Here is a 24,312-nt window from a genome sequence, read left to right on the forward strand (position 1 = left end):
AACTTTTACCCAGCTATGAGGCTGAAGGTGGCCTCAAAACCACTAGCATGAGTTGATAGCCACCAGGAACGCTAACTCGCAGAGCCCAGAGCCGCTCTGACATTTAGACCAGATACAAGATCAATTTTATTGGTCAAATTGAGCTGGCCCGTAAGTACGTCACAATCTAGATGCTAGCGTTAATAGCCTTAATAGCTTCCCGAGGGGCGTGTCATCCCCGCTTTAAGGCAGTACAATGTTAGTTACTTTTTTGTTTTTCATCCAATTCTGGAGTCGACAGTTTTATACCACCTGGCTTTTCTGTCAAACGGCCCAGGCAAGTAAAAACAGAATCATGTCACATGATTCAAAATTAATATTAATTAACACATGATTCATGTGTATTTGGGGAGTTTGGGTTCTGGTCCAACAGTCACAGCCACACACACACACACACACACACACACACACACACACACAGACAGACAGATAGACAGACAGACAGACGTTAAATGTAAAATTATGGAGAGTTGGTAACCAAATTGAGCCTAAATCGAAGATCGAGCATATGGGTCCATTTGGTTCACTTTCAAGAGATAAATTATTGTTAAACATTTGCCTAATTTTCAAGATTTTCAAGACACAAATAGAGAATGTAGAATAATTTTGATCAACGTTAATTGCCTGTTATCTCTCAGACTACCACATTCAATAAAGCATGGAATTGTGGACAACATCTTATTCAAGACAACAAAATATAGGACAAGTTTAGGGTCTGAGATGCTACAGTAAATGTCATCAAATGGTGCCGTGGCTTACCTGCACATCCTCCTTGACATGAAAAGGGTTGGAACTTGAAAACCACTAGCCTGTCTGCACTGCCCTAGCTAGCTTAGGAAGTCTAGTCACTAGCCTGTCTGCACTACCCTAGCTAGTAGCTAGCCTGTCTGCACCTTAGAGTGGTCTGCACTGCCCTAGCTAGCCTAGAAAGTAGACACTCCCCTGAGCAGGCTTCAAGCGCGCTCCGGTAGCCACGCCCCCTCCCCCTCCAGCCTCAACACACGTCATCTGCTGCAAACACACGACGACTCAAAGAGCTCCTTAATTATTATATTTGGTAGAAGAGTGAAAAAAAACCCAACTTCTAATATAACTTTACACCTCATGGAAGTTGAGTGGTGAGTAGTGAAACAAGTGTGTGACAGTTATTGTTTGAAAGAAGTTCATTCATCTCCATAACAAACTGCTTAATTGGCTGCGGCTTGGTCGATTTGTTTTGATTCTGCATAGCTAACTATGCTAAACAATAACATTAGCGCGCGCGCGCGCGTGTGTGTGTGTGTGTGTGTGTGTGTGTGTGTGTGTGTGTGTGTGTGTGTGTGTGTGTGTGTGTGCGTGCGTGCGTGCGTGCGTGCGAGAGAGAGAGAGAGAGAGAGAGAGATATGAGCAAACAGGTGCTTGAAGTGCTTGAAGTGGGTCCTATACATTTGTAATTATACAGACACTGAGACAATGTTTAGCTAGGGGTGTAGCCTACTACAGTAATGTTTTGTTTGGGGTGTACAGCACCAAATCTTTGTATTGAGTTTGAAACTTCATTCTTAACTGTTTACCAATGATGATTTAATTGGAAGTGCCGGTATTGAACCAATTACAACCTGAATTGCACATCTAGATTTCTATCTCAATTTATTTCAAGGCATACCCTAGTCCAGACTCCAGGCATGGCCAAACTAACATTGTGTATTGTTATAATAGGCTATATAGGCCTACTGTATACTACTATAGGCCGTATAATCGTATATATTGTAACCGGAAGGATGCAGTATACTGTCCATATACAGGCACACAGCTTCCTTCTTAAAATGTATTATTTATCCAATATAAAACTAACATTGCGTATTGTTATAATAGGCTATATAGGCCTACTGTATACTACTATAGGCTGTATATATTGTAACCGGAAGGATGCAGTATACTGTCCATATGCAGGCTGTGCATGATGTTTGTGTGATTGATTGATTGATTGGTTGAAAGTTTTTTTTCACAGTATGTAGAATGGATACATTTCAAACAAACGCACAGGTCAATACAAAAACTGCTACTTTGAGGACGAAACCGAAAAGCACTACACTTGTTTACATCAGGGTTCTCCATTTTCAATTCATCGGAAAGTTTTTTACACTTATACACAGGAAATTATATATAGAAATAAAAAAGGGGAAAAACATGTACAGTATGGGAACAAGGGGGTGTGCGGCGGGAGGTGTGACTTAGGTGTGACGTCCATAGCTTTCAGAGCGGTTTTGAAAGAGTCAAGGGATTCACATTTCTTAATGGCTGTTGGTAGGGCGTTCCACATTTTAGTGGCATAGGAGCAAAATGTATTTAATCCTTTGTTTGAGCCGAATCTGGGTTGCACATGGTTTGTTGAACTCTCTGGTGTTGTTAGTGTGGACTTTGTTGACATTAAGGAATTTAGACAGGTACATGGGAAGGTGTAAAGATAGTTTATCAGCGAGCCAGGTGCAGATTCTACCGAGTTCAAAGCTGAGGGCCTGTTCCTTCCTGTCTAGTGTCTGAGACCAGCAGTGTGCTGAGTCATCCCGAACAGGAACAAGTTGCAGTCACTGTCTGCTGTTGCTAGTGAGTTGTGACAGGGTATAGTGTACTTTATGTGGCTCTTGGTCATCTCACATTAATTATTATTATACTCATTAGTCATTATGTTTCTCTCAACCTTCTCCACAGGTACAGTACACAAGCCAGTGTGATATCCCCAAGTTCAGCTTCTTCTCAACCCTGAGTCCATTCTCCTGTGACATGCTGTGAATGCTGGACCCCAGAGCCTGCCCTAAACCCCGACCACTGCACTACACAAGAATGCCTATGTGCAGTACTAAACATCCAAGGCTGAGTGAGAAGATGGAAGGCAGGAGTACGAGGCTGGTTGGCGCCATTGATACTGGAAGGAAAGTACTGGCCAGCTAGCCAGATGTATGTAGGATGGAGAAGACTGGGGACGCCGCTGGAGGGCTCATCATTCACTAGAGGCTCTATCTCTCTATCCATGGGTTCCAAAGTTTGACCCTGGCATCACAACTGAGGAAGTAAATGGTAAATGGTGCATTTATATAGCGCCTTTATCCAAGGCGCTTTACATAGATTGTGCATTACATTCACCCATTCAATTCAAAGGGCTTTATTGGCATGAGAAAACATACGTTTACATTGCCAAAGCAGAAAGAACAATACAACAATACACACACACATTCACACACACATTCATACATCCATACACCGATTGCAGCGGAAGCCATGCAAGGTACCAACCAGCACATCGGGAGCAATTTGGGGTTCAGTGTCTTGCCCATAGGACACTTCGACATGTAGACAGGAGGAGCCGGGATTCGAACCGCCGACCCATGGATCATTGGACGACCTGCTCTACCTCTTGAGCCACAGTCGCCCCTAAGTCCAAGTAGAAGTAGAAGACGGCTCAAGGTAGGAACTTTTTTTTCTTGTTTGCTGCTGCTGGTTGTGTTAAGCTGTGTGTATACTAGTGTGATTCAAGCTGGTGAATCACACTATTGCTGTGGATTTTGGGACCCAAGACTGGGTGGCAATGAAACATGTTCAGTAACTGTTTCTGGCTCTGGAATTTAATGTTGATGTGAATCTACAGTTTGTATGTTGTGTTGTATCTTCCGTTTGAAAGTATGCAAGTTGGAACAGGGAACAGTAAGCTACATGTGTACTGTATGTGGCTCTTGATCACTTCAATAATCCAATGAGTGAATTTGCTATTTCCTCTTGGTTCGAGCTAGAGGTTTTGGGCTTGGACATAACAGCCATCAATTGAAGACTGATAAACAGTAGGACAGGTTATGTGTGTTGTGTTGTGTCTACTAATCAAATGATTCCCGAGCTCGGCACGGCTGCAGCTCACCGCTCCTTGGCTGCGGCTCACCGCTCCAAGAGATGGGTCAAATGCGGAGAACAAATTTCACTGCGGTAACGTGTGTGACAAATCGTACGACTTTGACTTTGTTGTGTTGTCGTTGCTGAGGTTCGTTGTGAGTTGTTGTGACAGGGACTCTGTATATTGGTTGGTTCATGACTGGCATGGTGGCATAGAATGTCTAGACCTTTTCTCTCTTTCTTTCTTTCTCTCTCTCTGCAACAGTGAATAGTATTAATTGTGACTTGTCATTGATCTTTGTTTGGCCTTGTTTCTGTTGCCCTCCTGATTTGCAGCAGTTGTCTTGTGTAACTGGCCTCCCATTTATTATTTCAGCAGACAGATGTGTTGATGTATGGAGTCCCCTCTGCAAGGTCTAAACTTCTGTTTACAAACTTACTGTAGAACACAACTGACCCAGTAAGGCCTGATAGAAGTACAGCTTAGTTGAGGAGTGAATAGTTTAATAGAGTTACAAGCTTCGTGTGACTGTGATGCAGAGAAAAAGTAAAAAAATAAAGAAAAAAAAAACATTACAACAACTAGAACTGTAACGACCGCTACGAGCTTTAAAATCTCAGCCTCTCTATACCGTTAATCCACCCGACACTGAAACATATTACGTCACCATCGAGAGGCAGTTATACCCCGGCATTGATACATATCTTCATTACGTCACTCTCGAAATCAGTATATGTACCACGGCCATATGTACCATCAAAGCAAACAACCTTTCTTGTGCGCTCTGCTTGCGCAAGTAATTAAACAAAGCTGTGAATTGCCTATATGAGCTTTAAGCTGAGATAATAAAAAAAAACATAACTAGTCTAACCCATTGCAACCAACTATAACTAGTTGAGTTGCCTCAATCGTTCAAAACATTGGATATCCCATTGAGATAGAATGAGCACTTCCGCATTCCATTGTTACAATGGGAGTCAACGCTAGTGTCGCCACTCTTACTATTCCACTCGGGTCGTGACTAGGTCGTCTACATTTCATGAGCTGTGTTTAACTAGCAGCTAAAGCAGCTGGTAAAAATAAAATAAAGTCAAATGAATAGACTGTGATTAAATCTCAATCAATTGAACGGTGACAATAACAAATCAGATATATTATGTGCTATCTTGAGCTCCATTTTCCAATCAGAATCAGCTTTGTCACATCACAGGTTTACAGGTGTACAGAAGGGAATTCATTAATTAATATTAAATTGTGGTATTTTCAAACAAGGTGTCAATCCTTGTGTTCTCCTACATGCCACAGCCTGGAGGGACACTTGCTCTGCAATCTGCTACCAAAAGTATTAACTTCATCACTTAATAACTGCAGTGACATTCGCGTTTACAGGACTGGCCCCAATGTTGCAGTCCAGCCAAAAATAAAAGTCTCCGGGGTGCATGGTAGCTCAGCCATTCAGTGCACAGACCATTATGCTCATTATGAGCGCAAGGACCCGAGTTTGAATCTGACCCCTGTATTGTCCTGCATGCCCTTCGTTTCCTGTCTCTCGTCCACACTGACCTAAAGCATAAAACATGCCAAACATGTTTCTGTAAAAAGAAGTTTCCCTGCCTGTCGCCACCTACAGTACAAACACCCAATATTAACAAGTGCAAGAGTGCAAAATGACAGCAGATTGAGCTGCAGTAGAAGAACATGTCTGTGCCATCTGGAAAAATCCACTAAAGAAGAGTCCAATAATACACACCAAGCAACACGTTGTACAGAGGGCATAGAGTAGTGGTGGGATGTGTTTTATAACGGTATGTTTTAACAGTGGTCGACAGCCTGGCGTATTTTCCCGGAAGTGCGTTATTTGTCTATGGGACCTACTGGCAACTACTGGCGATAGCAGGCGTTAGAGGCGATAGTTGAAAAGTGGGCAGAGGAACAAAAACATGAATAAAAACATTGTTGATCTGACCTCATCAAACTCTGTACACTCAAGACACTGCCCCCGCTGCAACCCTTAGATCTCCATATATGGAGCTGACCTGTTCTGACATTCCTTATGTTGATCTGACCTCATCAAACACTGTACACTAAGACACGCTCCATATATGGCCAGTACAGAATTCATTCCATATGTTGATCTGACCCCCATGCCAAAGCGCCAGAGCTCACCCAGCAGTCTGCCGTCACCCAGGCAGATGCGTGCACGCAACCTTGCCCTCAGGGTGTCTTACTATCAGTGTTGGGGAAGTTACTTTGAAAGCGTAGCTTGTAAAGCTACAAGTAGCTCACCATGGCAGTAGCTTGATCAAGCTACATAGCTACCCCTGGAGAAATGTAGCTTGTAAAGCTACAGCTACATGGAAAAAGTAGCTCAGCTACTTTATATTTTTCAGCGTTAAATTGAGAATGTACATGCGGTGCATATGAAACAAAATATAATATCCTACAAAAAAGTCACATGCCACGATGCCAGCTGAAATATGCCTCTCAACAGTTTTATTAAAAAAAATAAAAAAAATAAAAAAGACTTAGAGACTTACACAAATAAAAGAGGATCTGTTGAGGATACTGTGTGTTATACATGGCATTTAATCGTCAATGTTAACACATCTTAACTGTAAAAAAAGAGACCCTTGTATAATGAGAACTACACCTACATTATAACTAAACAACTGTTACATGATGACATTTGATCGTCAACATTTGAAGACCCCTGTTCTAGACAGATTTTCCCCCATTAAAGAAAGGATAAAAAAAACCAATTGTTGAGAATGTTATTAAAACGGGCATAGTCTTTACAGTCACACAAATAAAAGAGGATCTGTTGAGGATACTGTGTGTTTAAATGGCATTTGATCGTCAATGTTAACACATCTTAACTGTGAAAATAATAATAAAGGTCTCTTGATAGCCACACCTATAAATAAATCTTAACTTAACACAACCTAAACTGTAACTTAACTGTAAAAGAAAGTTGGGCCTATATTTTTTTATATGCCAGGGCAGAACCGTTTGTTGACGCGACACATGAGCAGTCTCTCAAAGTTCTTATCGGATAAGCGGTTGCGTTTGGCACTGAAAATGTCCTTGCCAACACTGAAAAGCCGCTCACATGCGGCACTGGATGGGACACCACTGTTGAACTTGTGGTGTTCTAGTGGGGGGGTTGTTCTAGTACAAGCATTAACACAGCAACCAATGGTCAAAATGAATAGATTTATTTCATGTTATTGCCCAAAATTGTAGCTTGTAACTTGAGTAGCTAAGCTACCAAAAATTACCCAAAAAGTAGCTGAGCTACTTGACGAGGTACACCAATATGAATGTAGCTAAGCTACCACAAGCTACAGCAAAATGTAGCTAAGCTACGTAGCTCAGCTACATGTAGCTTAATACTCCCCAACACTGCTTACTATACTGCATGGTTATATACTGCTCACAAGAAACCTCCCTCCGTTTGAACTGCTGTGGTTGACTGGCCATACTGTAGAAAACTTAAGGAAGCATATACTGCTGACATGTCCACTTGAGAGACGCCTCCGCTGCAGCCCTGTGGGCCAAGCCAGATTAAGAAAAGCAGCACAAAAGAAAAGACCTCACTAATCCCTATAGTCCCCACAACACTAACCAGTGTGTTTGGTTGTGATGCTCTCGACATGCACTGCCCTCTCTATCAGCTGATCTATATCATCACACGTGTACAGACACACATGCTGCAATTAGCCCCTCACCATACACCCACAGACCACTTTGCTGTCACTTTCACTGAGTTGGATTCTCTCGCTCTCTCTCTCTCTCTCTCTCTCTCTCTCTCTCTCTCTCTTGACAACCATTTCCTTTCAATTAGCTGAGCTGCTAGGAGAATCTTTTCTTGGATTAAGTTATCTGGAGCCTATCCAACCAGCACTCCTCTGCATTCAAAACATCTTGGCTCAGCTTAGCTCCTTTGAAGGCAGGTATAGGCTACAGTGAGTAGGGAATGTGTTTTTTTTGTTGCTTTGTTTTATAAGCTGCTGGAATCATTTCATATAATATGCTATGTGTTTCGTTTTTGAAGGTTGCTACTCGCTAGCCCCTCCTATATTCAGCTAGTAGGCCTAGTGTAGATTTTCGTCGCGCTAGCCCCTCCTACATACAGCTTTTGTCCACACAAGTCTCATATTTGCCATTGACAATGAAAAGAGAAATGAGGTCATATGTCCGCCAAATGTACGTTATACAGTATGTAGACGAGCAAATCGCCTAAACAATCGTATAAATTCAGTTGTTCACGAGATGATGTATGATTATGTATAATGATAAGTTAAATCTCCCAATGTAAATAGTGATGTAGTATTTGGGGCTCCCAGAGACGGTGTAGAACGCATGCAGCTACTGGTTGACTACCTTCTCATAGTACTTGACGTCATACTCCAGGATGACTCCATTGGGCTGGTTAGGTTCATGCCACAGCAGAGACACACTGTTTTGGCTGGCATTTTCCTGCCGGATGGCCATTACCTCAGACGGGGCTGCACAGCAAAACAAGGACAGATTGCTTGTCAGTCAGTTCAACACAATCCCATAATCCCGGCTTCCTAATAATTAGCATATCTGTGCTGTCGGGCAGAAACCAGTCCAAAATATTAACTTTTCAGGAAAAAAACAACATGTTTTTTAGAACAATAGTAGCCTCATCAAAGTTGGTATGGTGACTAGTACATTGTCAGATACTTGAATGTTTCCTTATATTATTATCACTTTAACCAAATACAGCTCAAGTGGAGTTTTTGACCATTCATGTGGAGATTTCTTGTCATAATAATCAAATCAAACCATCTCTACATGTGAGGTGTTTTGAGAGAGGTACTGTAGGAGGTTTCGTCAGAAGCATGTTTAAATAGGTTTTCATTGGTTAAATATTTGTAAAACCCACACACAAACGTAAAGATTGTTCAATAGCACTGATTAAAAAAATTGTTGAAAGTTGAAAAAGATAGCTGATTTCTGCCCGACAGTCATGACAATATACAAGATGAAATCTTAAATTATTAATACACTCAAATCACATTGTCTTCATATCAGAGATTAAGGTGGATCAAGTAACTTCCAATTCAGTCTTGGAATCCACATCAAATTGGAGATATAGCTGACTGAGCAGCCTGTCTCAGTAATTATGTTATGTAGTGGATAGAAGTATAGCTGTTGGGGCAAAACATATTCTTTCTGTCTTTCTGAATAGACTATGGAAAATAATTTAACCAGTTTACAGACCACCAACTAGGAGTACAGTATGTAAATCCATGTGCAATCCAGAGACAGGCAGAAAGAATAGATGAATAAATTATTCTCCGTTTAGTTTTCTTTGCTGTCAATATGTTCCTCCTACATAATATTCTCCCTCCCAGATGTTAATAAATGAGGAGATATGCTAAATCTACAGTCAGATGCTCTTCAATGTTCCAGGGCATCCTGGATCACATGGAATGCAGACCTAATACAGGTTGACATCCAGTGATCACTTACTTATAGTGATTGAAGTTATCACACTTATTATAAGGCTTAAAAAATAGGCTATTATAATGTATTATACAATGATTATACAACTATGAGAACAACTATGATCCTGGCCAAATGAAAAGGTTCAGCGATCAGCAATTAAAGTATTATGAATTTAAAATGTACATTAAGTCATTATAAAATGGTTTTAATGTAACACATTACATTATAACCATTTTACATTATATTATATTATACACTATAATTATACAGTTTATTTATACAAAGCAAATTATAATGCATGCTGTATGTTTGTAACTATAGGCATGATAAACAATTCATTGTAAATCGATCAAAATCAATTCAAACTGGTAACAATTTAAATCGACTTAATAAAAAAAGTATTGTGATGCAAACAGCAGAAGGCGCGTAAAAAAGAAAATACAGGATCTTCATTGAAATTTATTGAAAAAGGTTTCCAGCACAGGATAAAATCTTCTACACCAGACTCATAAACAAACACAATATACAAATGTATATTGTAGGAGAATTTACAAAAATGAGAGAAAACACAGTATTTTAAAAACAAAAACAAATAAGTAGAGAGAAAAAGAGAGAAGAATATACTGGATTTGTGTGAGAGAAAAAAAAAAAAAAAAACATTTTCGGTCATTTGGCTGGAAAATAAAACTGTTAAAAATCGTGATTCGAATCGTACCGTGAGTACTATTTGTGATGAATTATAGACACAGGCTTCATATAACGTGTAGCGTGTACTGTACGTGGGTGCATGTCGCTGGTCGGATGCCTACCTGCCTGGTTCGTAGTAATGTTGACTGAGCCATAGGGAGGCGGCTCGTTGCTCAGATGGGTCACAGCGTTTGTGCCCATGATGCGGAAGGTGTAGTTGGCGTGCGCCACGAGGTTGAGCACCGTCACCCAGGGGTCGGTCAGCCCGCTCTGCCGCGGCACAAAGCGCACGGCGGCCGCGCCCGAGCGTTCCACCGTCCCGCCTCCGGCCCCGGCGGTGCTGCCGCCCCCTCCACTGGCCTTGGACCCGCCCAGCCCTCCCGCGGAGAAGGATATGCAGTCTTCACAAGGTCCGCCCTCCCCGGAGCACTTCTGACACAGCACGTTGTACAGCAGGTCGCTGCGACCCCCGGTGTCCAGCGGGAGGCCCCACTCCAGGTACACCGACGTCCCGTTGACAGAGGAGATGACATTCACGGGAGCGGACGGAGGGCCTGAGGACGGAGGGGCTTTTAGTTTATGGTCATTTATTTTAAATCTGTTGGTGTGTGTGCGTGTGCATGCGTGTGTGCGTGTGTGTGTGTGCGCTCTCACGGGTGCAGATGGCAGCAACAGGGTCAGTGGGTGCTCTGTAGTAGTTGGAGTCACAGGGACAGGACAGGGCCGCTCTGGTCTCTGAGTGGCTGTGCTGAGGACATTTACCACACTGACCGTCCCCCGCCACCGGCTTATAGAAGCCCACCTCACAGGCTGCACACAGAGAGAGGAGGAAACAGAGAGACAAAGACAAATAAAGAGGGATGAAGACTGAGACAGATTTAGGCGAGAGGGAGAGTCACTGCGGACAAAAATACATCAATGTACACACAGTAAAATCCTGGGTGTTCATTTAACTCCAAGAGTGTACATATGTATTGATTTGGTTACAGTTGTACACTCTTGTGCATGGTTACAAATGGATAAACTGACGATTCTACTGTGTTGTGTCATTAAACAGGCCAATAATGAAGAGCTCCATGCTCCCATAGAGAAGAGAAGCTCTTAACTTGACCTCACCTGCCAGGATAAATAATGCAAGCCTTGCAAACTGTGATAGCAGAAGCACCTGTTAAACTTAAAAGAACACCCGCATCCCCCACAAAAACAATGCAGTATCTGCATAATGTGTAGTCCGTGCATTAATGGTTTCAGAAGCCCCGAATCTATGTCAAAATACCACCCGTCTTCTAACGGTGAAAACCAGGGGAGGGCAGCAGGGAGGAGATGAAAGTTACTCTCTTTTTGCACAAATTTGGGTCTGAAAAGGCTGGAAAGGCTGTGCACTGTTGATACCCCCTGTGGGACCGTCAGAATCTAGACCGTGCTTCAACCGTATTCATCGCCTCTGCTACATATTCACTTTCAACTCACTGCACTGATTAATAATGGAGGGTGCTCTGATAAATATATTCTCTTTCCAGATGGCTAATAGAGACACTTCTCGGGTAAATGGGGCAGGGTTAAAAACCCAACATCACAACTGTTAATGTCAGACACTGTCAGCCTCAGGTTCATGCTTGCTTCTCAATTCTTGTGTTAAGTAGTATAGTTCTCGCACCTGTGTGTTAAATTATGGCATTTAAGTTTTCTTACCCCCAATTTTAAGTTAATGGACAACCACTTTTTGACTGAAATAGGCCTGAGTATAGGCCCACTGTGTGAAATGAGTTTAATGGGCTTGCAGCCTTGCATAAGTATTATTTTCAAATAAACAAAAGTATACAATAACAATTCCACGTAAATGTCTTTAAAAACTATTAAACATGAAAACTAAAAACTATTGCAAATGTTAATTGTGCAACCATATATAAAACTTAAACTAACCTTTATAAAAATGAAACATAAGTGTGGCTCTAATGCCTACAATAATCAAAGCTGAAATTAAGAATGGCAAGTTTTATCTTTCCAGGTAGGCTATTTATTTCATGGGTGTATCAGATATACTGCATGAAAGACAAATTAATTATGAAAGACAAATTGTTATCTATTATCATTTGTACTGTATTGTGATACACTACGCGAAATGAAATGTAAAGTCTTTAATCCGTTTTGAATGAATGTGGGGAGAGAGAATTGATTTGGTTATTTCCCATTGAATTAACTGCCTAATATGTGCATGCACTGTAATGCCAATGCACTCTTATACTTTCTCTCACGTATACACACACATTGCATACGCACGCACGCACACATGCACATTCAAATACAAGCAGGACATAGGGCCTACCTGAGTACGCACGCACGCATGCACGGACACACAGACGCATGCACGCACGCATGCACGGACACACAGACACATGCACGGACACACAGACAGACACACACACACACACACACACACACACACACAGACACACACACACACACACACACGGACACGGACACGGACACACAGACACAGACACGGACACGGACACATGGACACACCATCTGTATTGCTTGCCACGGATTAACAGAATGGCAGTGATAGCCCACTCTTTCGCAACGAGTCCCCCAAAACAGGAGGCAGAAAGTATTTCTATTCACAGTATTTGTCCCACTGTTTTCTCTCTCTCTTTTTCATCCCACTAATCCCTCCATCCCTTGATGTTTTTAGTGAGTTGAAAAGCAGGTCATGATAAACATCGGAACAGCTCGTTCATCAAGGGGAGAGGCGGCGGGTCCTTTGAAGTCTGACAGACTCACTAGTATAGCTGTACGCACACACACACGCCAATGCACACTCATGCACATGAAAGCATGGGCACACGCAAGGAGTCAGACATGGCTACAACAATGAGCACTTGCAATGAGCTAATTGGGCAACCTGATTAGTGTGGTTGCCTGTAGTAAGATAAACACATTATAGTACTTGTAGTATAGAGCAACCCCAAACCCTTGCCACGCTGCTCCTCCCACAGTTTTGGCGGCACACACACACACACACGTCACATGTCAAATCGACCGGCTTCACCGGGAATTGCTTGCATTTTTCTTGGCTTACTTCGCGGCTTATAGGACGCAACTGCCACGGCAAAGGAAACGTTGTAGTTGTAGCGCTTTAGTGCCCCGAGTTGGAATCGAACCCCGTTCTCCAGCTCAGCATAGGCTCACCTGTGTTAACCCATTCTGACCCGAGATCAGATTCATACGAGGTTTCCACGGGACACACACTGGTCTTGATTAACCCATTCTGACCTGAGATCAGATTCTAAAAAATGTCAGTCGTTCTTCGATTTTTCAAAAATAGCAGACCTACAAGCTCGTATCGCGCCACTCGGTGGCGCGATATGAGCTTGTAGATCTGCTATTTTTCAATAGGTAAAGCATAACATGATGCTAACACCAAAATGGGTGCCCGGTCAGAATGGGTTAAGAAAACTATCTCACGCCGGGGCGAGTCACGACCAAGACTTTTGCAGTTGTACTACAACATTATGCATTAGTGTGATATATACGAAGATAGGCCTACAAATCAGCAGGAATTACCAGCATTGTTCGCTTTTATTTTAAGAATCGATATTCTGTATTTCCACTTTGAAATTGCACTGGACTCATGGTATAAAAACAAGGTTGAGAGCCTGTGCTCTAGTGGAGCCTACTAGACAGAGGTCAGTTCTTACAGCCACAGCGAGGCAAGAGGAAATGTTGGATATAGCTTATAAGAACTGGGCAGCATTGAATGATGCCAAAACTAGAAAAAGTGCCCCTCGGGGCACAGGTCTCCACCAGGAGATCATGTGTACCAATTGATGTGATATTTGGATACAATCTGAAAGGCTTGTTTCGCACAAGTTGGCCTCCTGGTGGTGCTATAAAAGGCTTTTGAGAAATGCAGGGCAGATTTTGTCCTTGGCCTCTAGGGAGTGCGCATACAAGTTCTACACAGATCGGTGCAGTTACTGTATAGGAAAAATCATGACTCAGCCTGTTATAGCACTGCAATGAATCTGATTATAAAAATATTAAGTGGCATTTATTCCTTGGCCTAGTGAGAATGTGTGTGCATAATTTCTCAGAAATCGCACGCTGTGTTCATGATTTGAGGCATTTTGTTCAAAACAAAAACAAATCCTGCAAACTTTGGAAGGCAATCTTAGCCAATGGGCATGGAATGTGTGAAATCGGACAGATCCGTGTTGATCATATGACTATAGAGATAGTGTATACCGATTTGCGTGATGTATGGATAAAATGTGTACGAGTAATATAAAGAAACAATGGTGGCCTAATGGTGGCACCAGGGAGTGTGTGTGCACAGTTTGTCATCGACCATGCCAATTGCCAACGGTGCCGGAGATTAGCTGTACACAAACGGATGGACACATAGACTGAGTGCAAAACATGCCTTCGGCCTGGTGGAAACAAAAGTGGGAATATAGTTTGGGAAGGAAGGAAGAGAGCAAGACACGTCTCTATTCCAGTAGAGTCCACCCACATACCTTTAGGGAGGGAGAATGCCGAGTGTGCATGTTGCTGCACACGTTGTGTGTGTGTGTGTGTGTGTGTGTGTGTGTGTGTGTGTGTGTTCAAGCATTGTCTGGCATGTCAGAGCCTGTCAGAGTGGTGCACCCAGCCACAGGAGAATTTGCATTACAATGAATCTTAATAGCCGTGTGCTGCATTGTGCGTCGTTGACCTTGATTTATTCCCTGTATAAGTGGGCAAATAAACACATAGTAAGGAAGGGGAATGGTGAAGGCATCATCGTCCAACACGTGAGGAGACCCAGGGAGCAGCAGGGGTGGAGCTGTAGGGAGTGGAGGAGGAGCAGGGGTGGAGCTGTAGGGAGAGGTGGAGGAGCAGCAGGGGTGGAGCTGTAGGGAGAGTTGGAGGAGCAGGGGTGGAGCTGAAGGGAGAGGTGGAGCAGCAGGGGTGGAGTTGTACGGAGTGGAGGAGGAGCAGGGGTGGAGCTGTAGGGAGAGGTGGAGGAGCAGCAGGGGTGGAGCTGTAGGGAGAGGTGGAGGAGCAGGGGTGGAGCTGTAGGGAGAGGTGGAGGAGCAGGGGTGGAGCTGTAGGGAGAGGTGGAGGAGCAGCAGGGGTGGAGCTGTAGGGAGAGGTAGAGGAGCAGCAGGGGTGGAGCTGTAGGGAGTGGTGGAGGAGCAGGGGTGGAGCTGTAGGGAGTGGTAGAGGAGCAGGGGTGGAGCTGAAGGGAGAGGTAGAGGAGCAGCAGGGGTGGAGCTGAAGGGAGTGGAGGAGGAGCAGGGGTGGAGCTGTAGGGAGAGGTGGAGGAGCAGCAGGGGTGGAGCTGAAGGGAGAGGTGGAGGAGCAGGTGTGGAGCTGAAGGGAGTGGAGGAGGAGCAGGGGTGGAGCTGTAGGGAGAGGTGGAGGAGCAGCAGGGGTGGAGCTGAAGGGAGAGGTGGAGGAGCAGGGGTGGAGCTGTAGGGAGAGGTGGAGGAGCAGGGGTGGAGCTGAAGGGAGAGGTGGAGGAGCAGGGGTGGAGCTGTAGGGAGAGGTGGAGGAGCAGGGGTGGAGCTGTAGGGAGTGGTGATCTACCTTACAACCTGGTTTCGGCTGGTGATCACTCGTATTTCATTAACGGCACATGTTGACAGCGTACTGGCAATGGGCTTTGTCTGCTTCATGAATACATTTTGGCGAAAGAAAAAGCATTTGTTTCCTAAAACATTTGCAACATAGCCCAATAAAACAAACACAATCAAATCCCTTCCCCAGAGGGTTCTGTGAGACAGTAAAAAATTAGCACAACAGCACAAAGTACTGTAAAGACAGAACATTGTGCTGTTTTCAGGAGTTGATAATGTCGTTATTTTTCTCATGTGTATTGTTATTAACATATGCTGCACATCTGTTAGCATGTTCCATTGGTGTTCTTGCCTGCCAAGCACCATAACAAAAAATATGCAAAGTTCTGTTATCCTGCTACTTTTAAGGATGTATGTGCTCCGGTATAATGTATGCTAAACTTTTCAAATAACCAATCAATCAATAACAACAAGCAAGAAAAGCAGCACCTGTTTCTAACAACATATAGAGTTCCTAATTGTTCCCAGACTCCGCGCAGTGCTGACCTTGCGAGGAAACGAGCGCTAGCCCACAAATCGAGTGACAAAGTTAGCCAAGGAACCCTCGCCAGCTCCCTGGGGAGCATATGAAGCCACTAACGAGCCACTAAAGCTGTCCGAGTGATGGATGAACGTGTCGGCGAGATCAGCTGTGGAAATGGGACACTCAGGAACAAGATACCCCCTCCTCTACGTGCTAGTCCAAATAGTAACCGCTGGATTCACTTCACCACTCTCTGTGTCAGCAATGATTACACCTTCGACTTTGGCAAAGGGCACTATCCCACACACCCAAACGTTCTCTGAGGTTACCTGGTTCACATGAAGTCGTCCCCTCACAATGAAGCTATAGGGCTGTTTTCGTAATTCGTACCTCTATTTGGTGGAGATGTTCAGGTGAACGGAGATATGTTTCTGAGCTAGGGGGTTGGACAGGCTGGATAAGGGAATTAAAGAAGATAGAGATGGATAGAGACTGTTCATTTGAACCTGGGTGTTTAAGATAAACTATTAAGACCAAGAGTTACTGTGATCATTATTGAGATGAACTGTGATCAATATTACTTTATTCAAATTATATTGTTATTTTGTTATTTTTATAAATCATGCAATGTTCATGCAATCATGCAATTTTCTGAACTTGGACTATTCTAGCAGAGTGAAATTAACACATTTCTGCATGTTTATACTAAAAGAAATGTCTTCCCGTCCCCTGCATAAGTAGCACCGTCATACCGATCCACTTCAAACTTGGCGTGTGTATCGCCAAGTATCGGACAGAGTGTGTGTGCCGAGTGGGGAAGTTGGTTGGACCAAAGGTCATCCAGAATCAATGTCTCTTTTATGCTCATGTGGAGATCTCTGATGTCATATATCATTATACTGGTGTCATAGACTGCCCCTTGTGCTATGACAGCAGCAGTATTGATAACGGATACAGCTGTGGTACTCTGACAATTGGGCATCGGCCTATAGTGAAAGTATGGAAGCAACCACTTCTCAGAAGAGAGAGTTGAGTAAGAAGTTAGAACATCACCTTGTCCTTATCCGATAAAGAGGCTGATGCTGGGCCACAGCAAGGTGCCTGCCACTGACGCACACCTTTATTTGAGAGAGTAAAAACAATTCCCTGGAGAGAAATGCCAAATTTGAAACCGTCCAAGTGGAAAAGCATTTGTTTATCCCACAGGGTGCCCTGGTTTCCTGTGGTAATATGCGCACAGCACATTTATAGAGTCATTAACCACATACTGTACTTAGATGACCTCATTGAAGAAAAACACAGTGTGAGTTCCGTGTGAGAAACACAGAGACAGAGATAGTCCACTTCATTAGTATAGTCTGAGCCGTAGCTCATTGGAAGATTCAGATTATTTTTGCCCAGCTTTGTGTGTGATCTCGACCGCGGTCGAAAAATGATGATGATTGTGTGTGAGTGTGGATTTTAGCGACGATTTGATTGGCTGATAACCCCATAGCGATAATTTGATTGTCTGAGCAAAGTACATATTGAGGATAAAAAGTGAGGGCAGAAAATTGACACCAATTGTGATTGGCCGGAATGACAGAAAACGAGAAAAGTGAGTGGAAGTGACAGGAATGTGATGATGTATGATGATAAGAGCCCTTCACTTCACACAAGTGTGATTTTTTTCAGTGGGACCATTAGTAGGCCTATGGCAGTATTATGCCAGAGACAGGTATGTTACTGCTATCTATCATGGTACCATGGTATGTTACTGCTATCTATCATGGTACCATGGTATGTTACTGCTATCTATCATGGTACCATGGTATGTAACTTACTGCTATCTATCATGGTACCATGGTATGTTACTGCTATCTATCATGGTACCATGGTATGTTACTGCTATCTATCATGGTACCATGGTATGTAACTTACTGCTATCTATCATGGTACCATGGTATGTAACTTACTGCTATCTATCATGGAACCATGGTATGTAACTTACTGCTATCTATCATGGCACCATGGCGGATTTCAAATCAATAGACATTAATTAACAGACGTCACACAGGAACCATTACAGATGACAACATGAAAAACAGCAAAACAGAGAGAAAACAAACGAGACAGATGCATCCCGATTAATGAGCATTAAACGGTTTTTAATTATGCGATTGAGTGACTGTCACCATTAAACTGTTACTGATGAAGAGAGGGCGATAGAGGCATGTGGGTAGGTGGGGCAGTCATGGAGAAGGTTGGAGAGAAATGATTAGGTGGGTGGGTGGGTTTGTTTGTTTTGAGGCAGCAAGAATGAGCAGCATGCAGAAAAAACTGTTTGTAATGCTGGGGTGGAGAACAAACTATAGGCATTCAAAAAAGAGTTTGAAAGGCACATTATCGTCAGATTGACAGGATCAGAGAGCGCATCGTTTGGTGTGTTGCGGAGAATGAAAGTTAGTGGTGAGCGGAACCGAGAGAGACGGAGGGAAAGAACAAAGTGGGGGGTGAGAGGCTAAACCTTTTTTTGGGTGGATGTTAGCAGTTGCTGTGTTGCATCAGCAGGGAAATTAATCAACCGTTTTTGATTATTTATATAATTCGAAAAAGGACAAATTGTGCTGAGAGAGCTTAAACAGATTCGGGAGTCACACTGAGGTAATATGGTCACAGCTGGTCTGCCAGTTCCTCTCATAACACATCAGTCTCAAAGGGACGCGAGAACACAAAGGGCCCGCATTAAGACGCTTAAAATTCACAACAATGTACGAGCCTTGGTCATTTATCAAATAACAAGCACAACAAGACCAAAAGTCCAAATAGAGATTTGGGAAATATCATAAGCCACAGACAGTGATCGATGAAATTTCCCTTAAGACAAAAATAATGATATCCACTCAGGAATGGAGGCTATTAAAATTAAAACAAAAGAAAAACAAAATAATATTTAGTGTTGTAAATTATGGATTTACAGTAAGACTAATTTATACTTTATCACATTAAGGTGTTTTTTTTTTAAATTTGCGTCAAAAACAACTCATCTCCCCGCAAATCATGTGTCACCAGTGAAATGCATGTTGAGAGAGACACAGATTAATAATGGAACACAGTTTTCCACGCAACATTCCCCTTGAGTTCTCCAACGCACCTCCCCTTTTTCACACAGCCCCCTGGCAGGCATCAGACCTATGCATCAGACCCACATGGGGAAAACAACTCGGACGCATACTACAGCTATTCGACAGCTATTCGACAGCTATTCGACAGCCCTGCACGCACCCAGCGTGATACAATGAACAGCACGATCACAACGGATTGATTATCTGTCGGGGTGGCCAAATGAAGATGTTTTCTTAACCAGCTAGGATAAAATACATACAGACAGATGCCAACTCTGGCTCAATAGCTCAGTAACGAAACATTCCTAAATCACAAAAAAACATCTCATTCTTAACCTGATTAAATAAAGAACAAAGGACAACTTTATTTGAAGCCCAAAAAGCCAACCTCCGTTTAATAGCTTACAGGTATATTATGGATCTCTATGGGCAGCAGACAGTTAGCTGAGTGGTTAGGGACCGTCTACAAAGTGCAACACCGAAAGTGAAAATCTTCAATAACTTCATTAATATGCAGAATATTACGACCACATTTAAATCACACATCAATGGTGTACTTGATGATGATTGTACTATAGAATTTACTTGCGAAAGAAAAGTTAAATTTATATAGGCCTACATTTATTAGTGAATACATTTTTCCCATTGACTTCACTAAGAAAATCTGAAACTCCATTTCAGGCACTTTTCTCTCAGAATTCGTATAGCCTACAGTCCACTTGCCCAACCCAACTTCCCAAGATCATACAATTCCCCCCTATCAGTAATGTGATCTATTACATCGCCTTACCCACACTGAACATCATTTGCTGTTCATATATTCAGAACGGGTAAGGACTAGTGTATTCTAATGAAAATGTAATGAGATTTTACCTTATCAAAGTTCCAGGGATTTCACTTGTAATGCAGGGGGGGGGGGTAACATAGCAACTTCAGATTCTCTTTTTAATAAGATCTAATCTCTAGGTTTTTAAACATCTCTTGAAAATCTCAGAATCCCAGTTCTTGGTTGGCCTTCTTCAGGGTGTGACTGTGGAGATGCAGTAAACCACAGCTTTGAAGTTTCTACATTTATTTTCAACACATACTGTAGGGTTTGCATTTTCTGCAGTAGCATTCCACAAACTGCACTCCAGGGAGTCATTATAATTTCCCCCAAAAATAGTTTAAGAAGTTTTTAAAAACTCAGCCCCAACCTCAATCCCAAAATGAATGCAATATTTCACGTTGTAACATCCTGCACACTTTTTCGGTAATCTCACATCTGAAAGTTCAGGAACAGTAAGCCAAATTATAGAAGTTGCCTGAGAACTAATAATATATCATATTTATCAGTTGTAATGTGGGCATGTGTAATGTGATTCCAAATGAGACTTTTCAGTGAGCTTGGTCGAAATGAAAGGGAGTGTGTGTCCACATTTTGTTAGTAAATCCTTCACTGATTCCTGTGAGCATGATTAATTAAAATGTTAAATTGAAAAATGATTTGCATCAGATCCATCTCACTCTGAAGTCTGAATCGGTGCTAGCACCATCGCCAAATAAATGGCAATGTGTGTTAATTTTATAATTACTTTTTATTTTATATACGGTGCTTGACAATAGTGTATACTAGGACTAACACTTTTATTTACATGTTTGGCTGGTTCACAGAACATTGGGGCCAGCCAATGTATAGCCAATGCATATTTCTATGACTGACGAGTCACGACCAACTGAGTCATTGAGTGATGTGAATGAAGTGAAACTATTGGTCAGCCAGTTGGCCTGACAACATAGCCAATTTGGACTGCAATTACTTAGCCACCCGTCGAAGAAAACTAATTTCGTCCGCTTGTATTCGCGACCTTATTATTTTGGCCATGACCAACACCAGTCTATTAGTCTATAGAATGCACTGGGTGAATACGTTGACAGACATACTTTTATTCGTAATGCTAGATAAGTTTGGATGAACTTGTGCAACCCCAGTCCACAGTTTGCTGTTCTCAGCAGTAATCAAGCAGAGGGGATGCAAGGGCTGGTGAAACATTCTTGTATCAGGGTCGAGTATACCCTTGGTTCCATTGCATTTCTTTTTCAAAATTGATATTATTTTTATTTTATTTGTATTTCACCCATGGCATAAATTCTCATTTAAAAGTGTGTTGCAACATCATCTGCATAATTTCTAATTATGTAAGACCGCATAATCCCCTGCCTGCCTCTCTTTGAATTGAACACTCACCACAGTTAAAGGCACTTGCGCACACACGCACGCGCGCACACACACACACACACACACACACACACACACACACACACACACACACACACACACACACACACACACAGCCGGTCTAGTGTAAACAAAATAGATGAAAACAAGCCAAGTGCTCCTAGAAGCGGCAGCAGCGCAGATGGCAGGGTAGCCTACCTACACAAGAATATGACTGATGTATGTTAATCACATGGCTCCAGAGATAATGTCTACCAATTTGCACTAATAGATACTTTCATGCCTTATTGTCCCTACTGAATTCTCTCTTCCTTATATTATTATCAGACAGAGTTGGGCAAGACAGCTTTTTCTGTCAATGGCCCAACCTCTTAAAAATTCCTTCAAACTGAGCTCCCTGCCATCCTTCGGTCAATTCAAAGGAATGCTCAGTAAGACAGCATTGATTTTCTGTATAATGACATTGGTTCAAACTACTTTATCCATGTTGGTGTAGCTTAGCTGAATACCTCTCCGAGTGTGTTGGTTTAATTTAATGTAGAGTAACTGGCAGCTTAATAGACTTTCCAAATGCCTTGCCCAACACTATGGTAGAGACAAGCATTGTACAACTGGTAATCACATGCCACTTTACTCTTTCACGGTCTTAATGTCTGTGCACATTAAACTCAGTCTCAGCTGTCTTTTCCTCTTTTCTCATTGGCAGGTGAAGTATTAGGGGTTGTGAAAAAGTTTAAATACCTGGCTCACATAATCAGGGATCTCTGTGATGATGATGATGATGATGATGAAATAATTGCACAATCTAACAGCAATGAAAAAAACATCCGGTGGCATATACTGTAGGCTAATGATGCTTTCTGAATATTCCTGAAATCCCCTAGATGGACTACTGCAAGTGAAATGTTTGTGAACAAATTCAATACACCTTTCATGTTGTACTGAGGAATTTTATGTTTAGATTTATGTGCAGACTGATGGAGTCAAAGAATGTATTAATTATGGCCTGCCCTTAACCCATTTAGGACGGGAACCCCTATTGGTGTTTGATCTCTTCTGGACAGGAACCCCTTTTGGGATTATTGTTGTCTATGTACAGTATATAGCAATATAACATTTTAGAAATTCTGAATAAATATTTAAACTATTCTTTTTTTATTCTATTCTTAAGTCAGTATTTAGAAGACATTTTTTTTAGCATTGGCCTTAGTCCCAGGGATCACACAGAGTGATACAAGGTATTCCTCGTGCTCCTGGATACACTGACTGGAGGCTGTTTTTAATTGATCTGGGCTTTATGGTGTGAAAACAGGCTGTAAAACAAACAGTGCAAACACAAACACAAACATTAAACGCCATTAACAATAAAGAGACAATGTGATGTACATATTATGACGTAAAGTTTCCCTTCATTACTTGTGCAAGCGGAGCGTGCAAGTGATAGTTTTCGTTTTCGTATGTCGCCGTTTGATGTGTCTGCGCCATGCCAGCGTATGACGTAATGACTACTTGTGCATGATATGGCAGTGGTGTCAGATTACATACATGTATACAGTACATTATTAATCCTCCCGACACTAAAACATATCGTTATTACGTCACCATCGAAAACCAATTACACTCTGGCATTGGGTCCTTTAATCCACATATTTATTACGTCATCATTGAGAGCTAGTTATACCAGTTATTCCCTGGCGCCATATGCTGCTACGAATGATACATACGCATCAAACAGGGCATACGCAAAGTAACCACATCAACTTACAAATTACATATACATACAGTACTGTATATACATAGAGGCATTTGCTTTAATCCACCCAACACTGACAGGTTTTGAAACAGTAGGTTATGTGTGAAAGAATCATAGCATGCATGAAGAGTTTAGCTGCATCTATGTTAGGTCTTATGTGTCTGAAATTAGATGCATGCATTGAATTTGATTTTATTAGCTACATTTTTAACATGTTTTTTAAATGCCAAGTTTGAGTCTAGTGTAATTCCAAGATATTTACATTCTGATACTACCTGAATACTACTACCCTCGATAAGAATGTCGATGTCAGGTTCTGCAGAGTTACGTGAAAAAAACATGCAGACAGTTTTTTTGTGTTCAGCAGATGCAAACATGAGTTCCTCAACCAATCAGATACGTAGACTGCATGCCTGCAGTTAATTTGTCTGCTGCTAGTTGTTTGTTTTTAGCGGGTATATAAAGAACTGTGTTGAACTTGTCAGCATACATTTGTATGGAGACAGTTGGACAGACGGAAGGCAGATCAAACTAAACAAAATAGGGCCCAGTATTGATCCCTGAGGAACTCAATGTTACAGTTAAGATTATGTTGACTGAGTATTACCAATACAAACACTTTGGTTCCTGTTTGTTAAGTATGAATGCATCCATTTGACTTGCTTCTGTAGAAAAGCTAAAGAAGGAGAGCTTTGACAGGAGTACCTGATGGGGTACAGTGTCAAATGCCTTTTTGAGATCCAGAAATACTGCGCCGCCGCCCACTATGCCACCTGCATCTAACTTTGACTTTACACTTTCCAGAAAGTAACAGTTAGCTGTTTCTGTTGAATGCTTCGAGCGAAAACCGAATTGCAGTGGGTGCAAAAGATTGTGGTCTGAGTTCAAATGAGCAGTCAGTTGTTGGACAACGATTAAACACAACAGGTAGAATATATGCATGTCTCCCTCACCCATGAGTACAGGGCAGGCACACCTCCTGAAATCCCAAACCAAGGCATTTCTACTGAACTCGTTATCCCACAAACATGCGCAACCATGTTCCGAGACACCCCTTCACTACCTAACCTCTAACATTGTCACC

The 24,312-nt window shown here is 42.3% G+C and overlaps 1 protein-coding gene across 1 annotated transcript in view; it reads right to left on the minus strand.

The window, feature by feature from the left end:
* The window catches only part of epha8 (eph receptor A8), a gene marked incomplete at its 3' end in the record, with an annotated part of 106,112 nt that overhangs the window by 21,922 nt on the left and 59,878 nt on the right, over positions 1 to 24,312 (minus strand). The window contains exons 7-9 of the mRNA XM_080786009.1: positions 10,721 to 10,876; positions 10,189 to 10,620; positions 8,285 to 8,409 (exon numbers count right to left, since the gene is read on the minus strand). Of these exons, the coding sequence (XP_080642135.1) occupies positions 8,285 to 8,409; positions 10,189 to 10,620; positions 10,721 to 10,876 (713 nt within the window). The remainder of the gene's footprint in view (positions 1 to 8,284; positions 8,410 to 10,188; positions 10,621 to 10,720; positions 10,877 to 24,312) is intronic.

This window comes from Protomyctophum bolini (assembly GCF_963924005.1).
Source record: "Protomyctophum bolini genome assembly, chromosome: 2".
In the NCBI taxonomy this organism is placed as follows: domain Eukaryota; kingdom Metazoa; phylum Chordata; class Actinopteri; order Myctophiformes; family Myctophidae; genus Protomyctophum; species Protomyctophum bolini.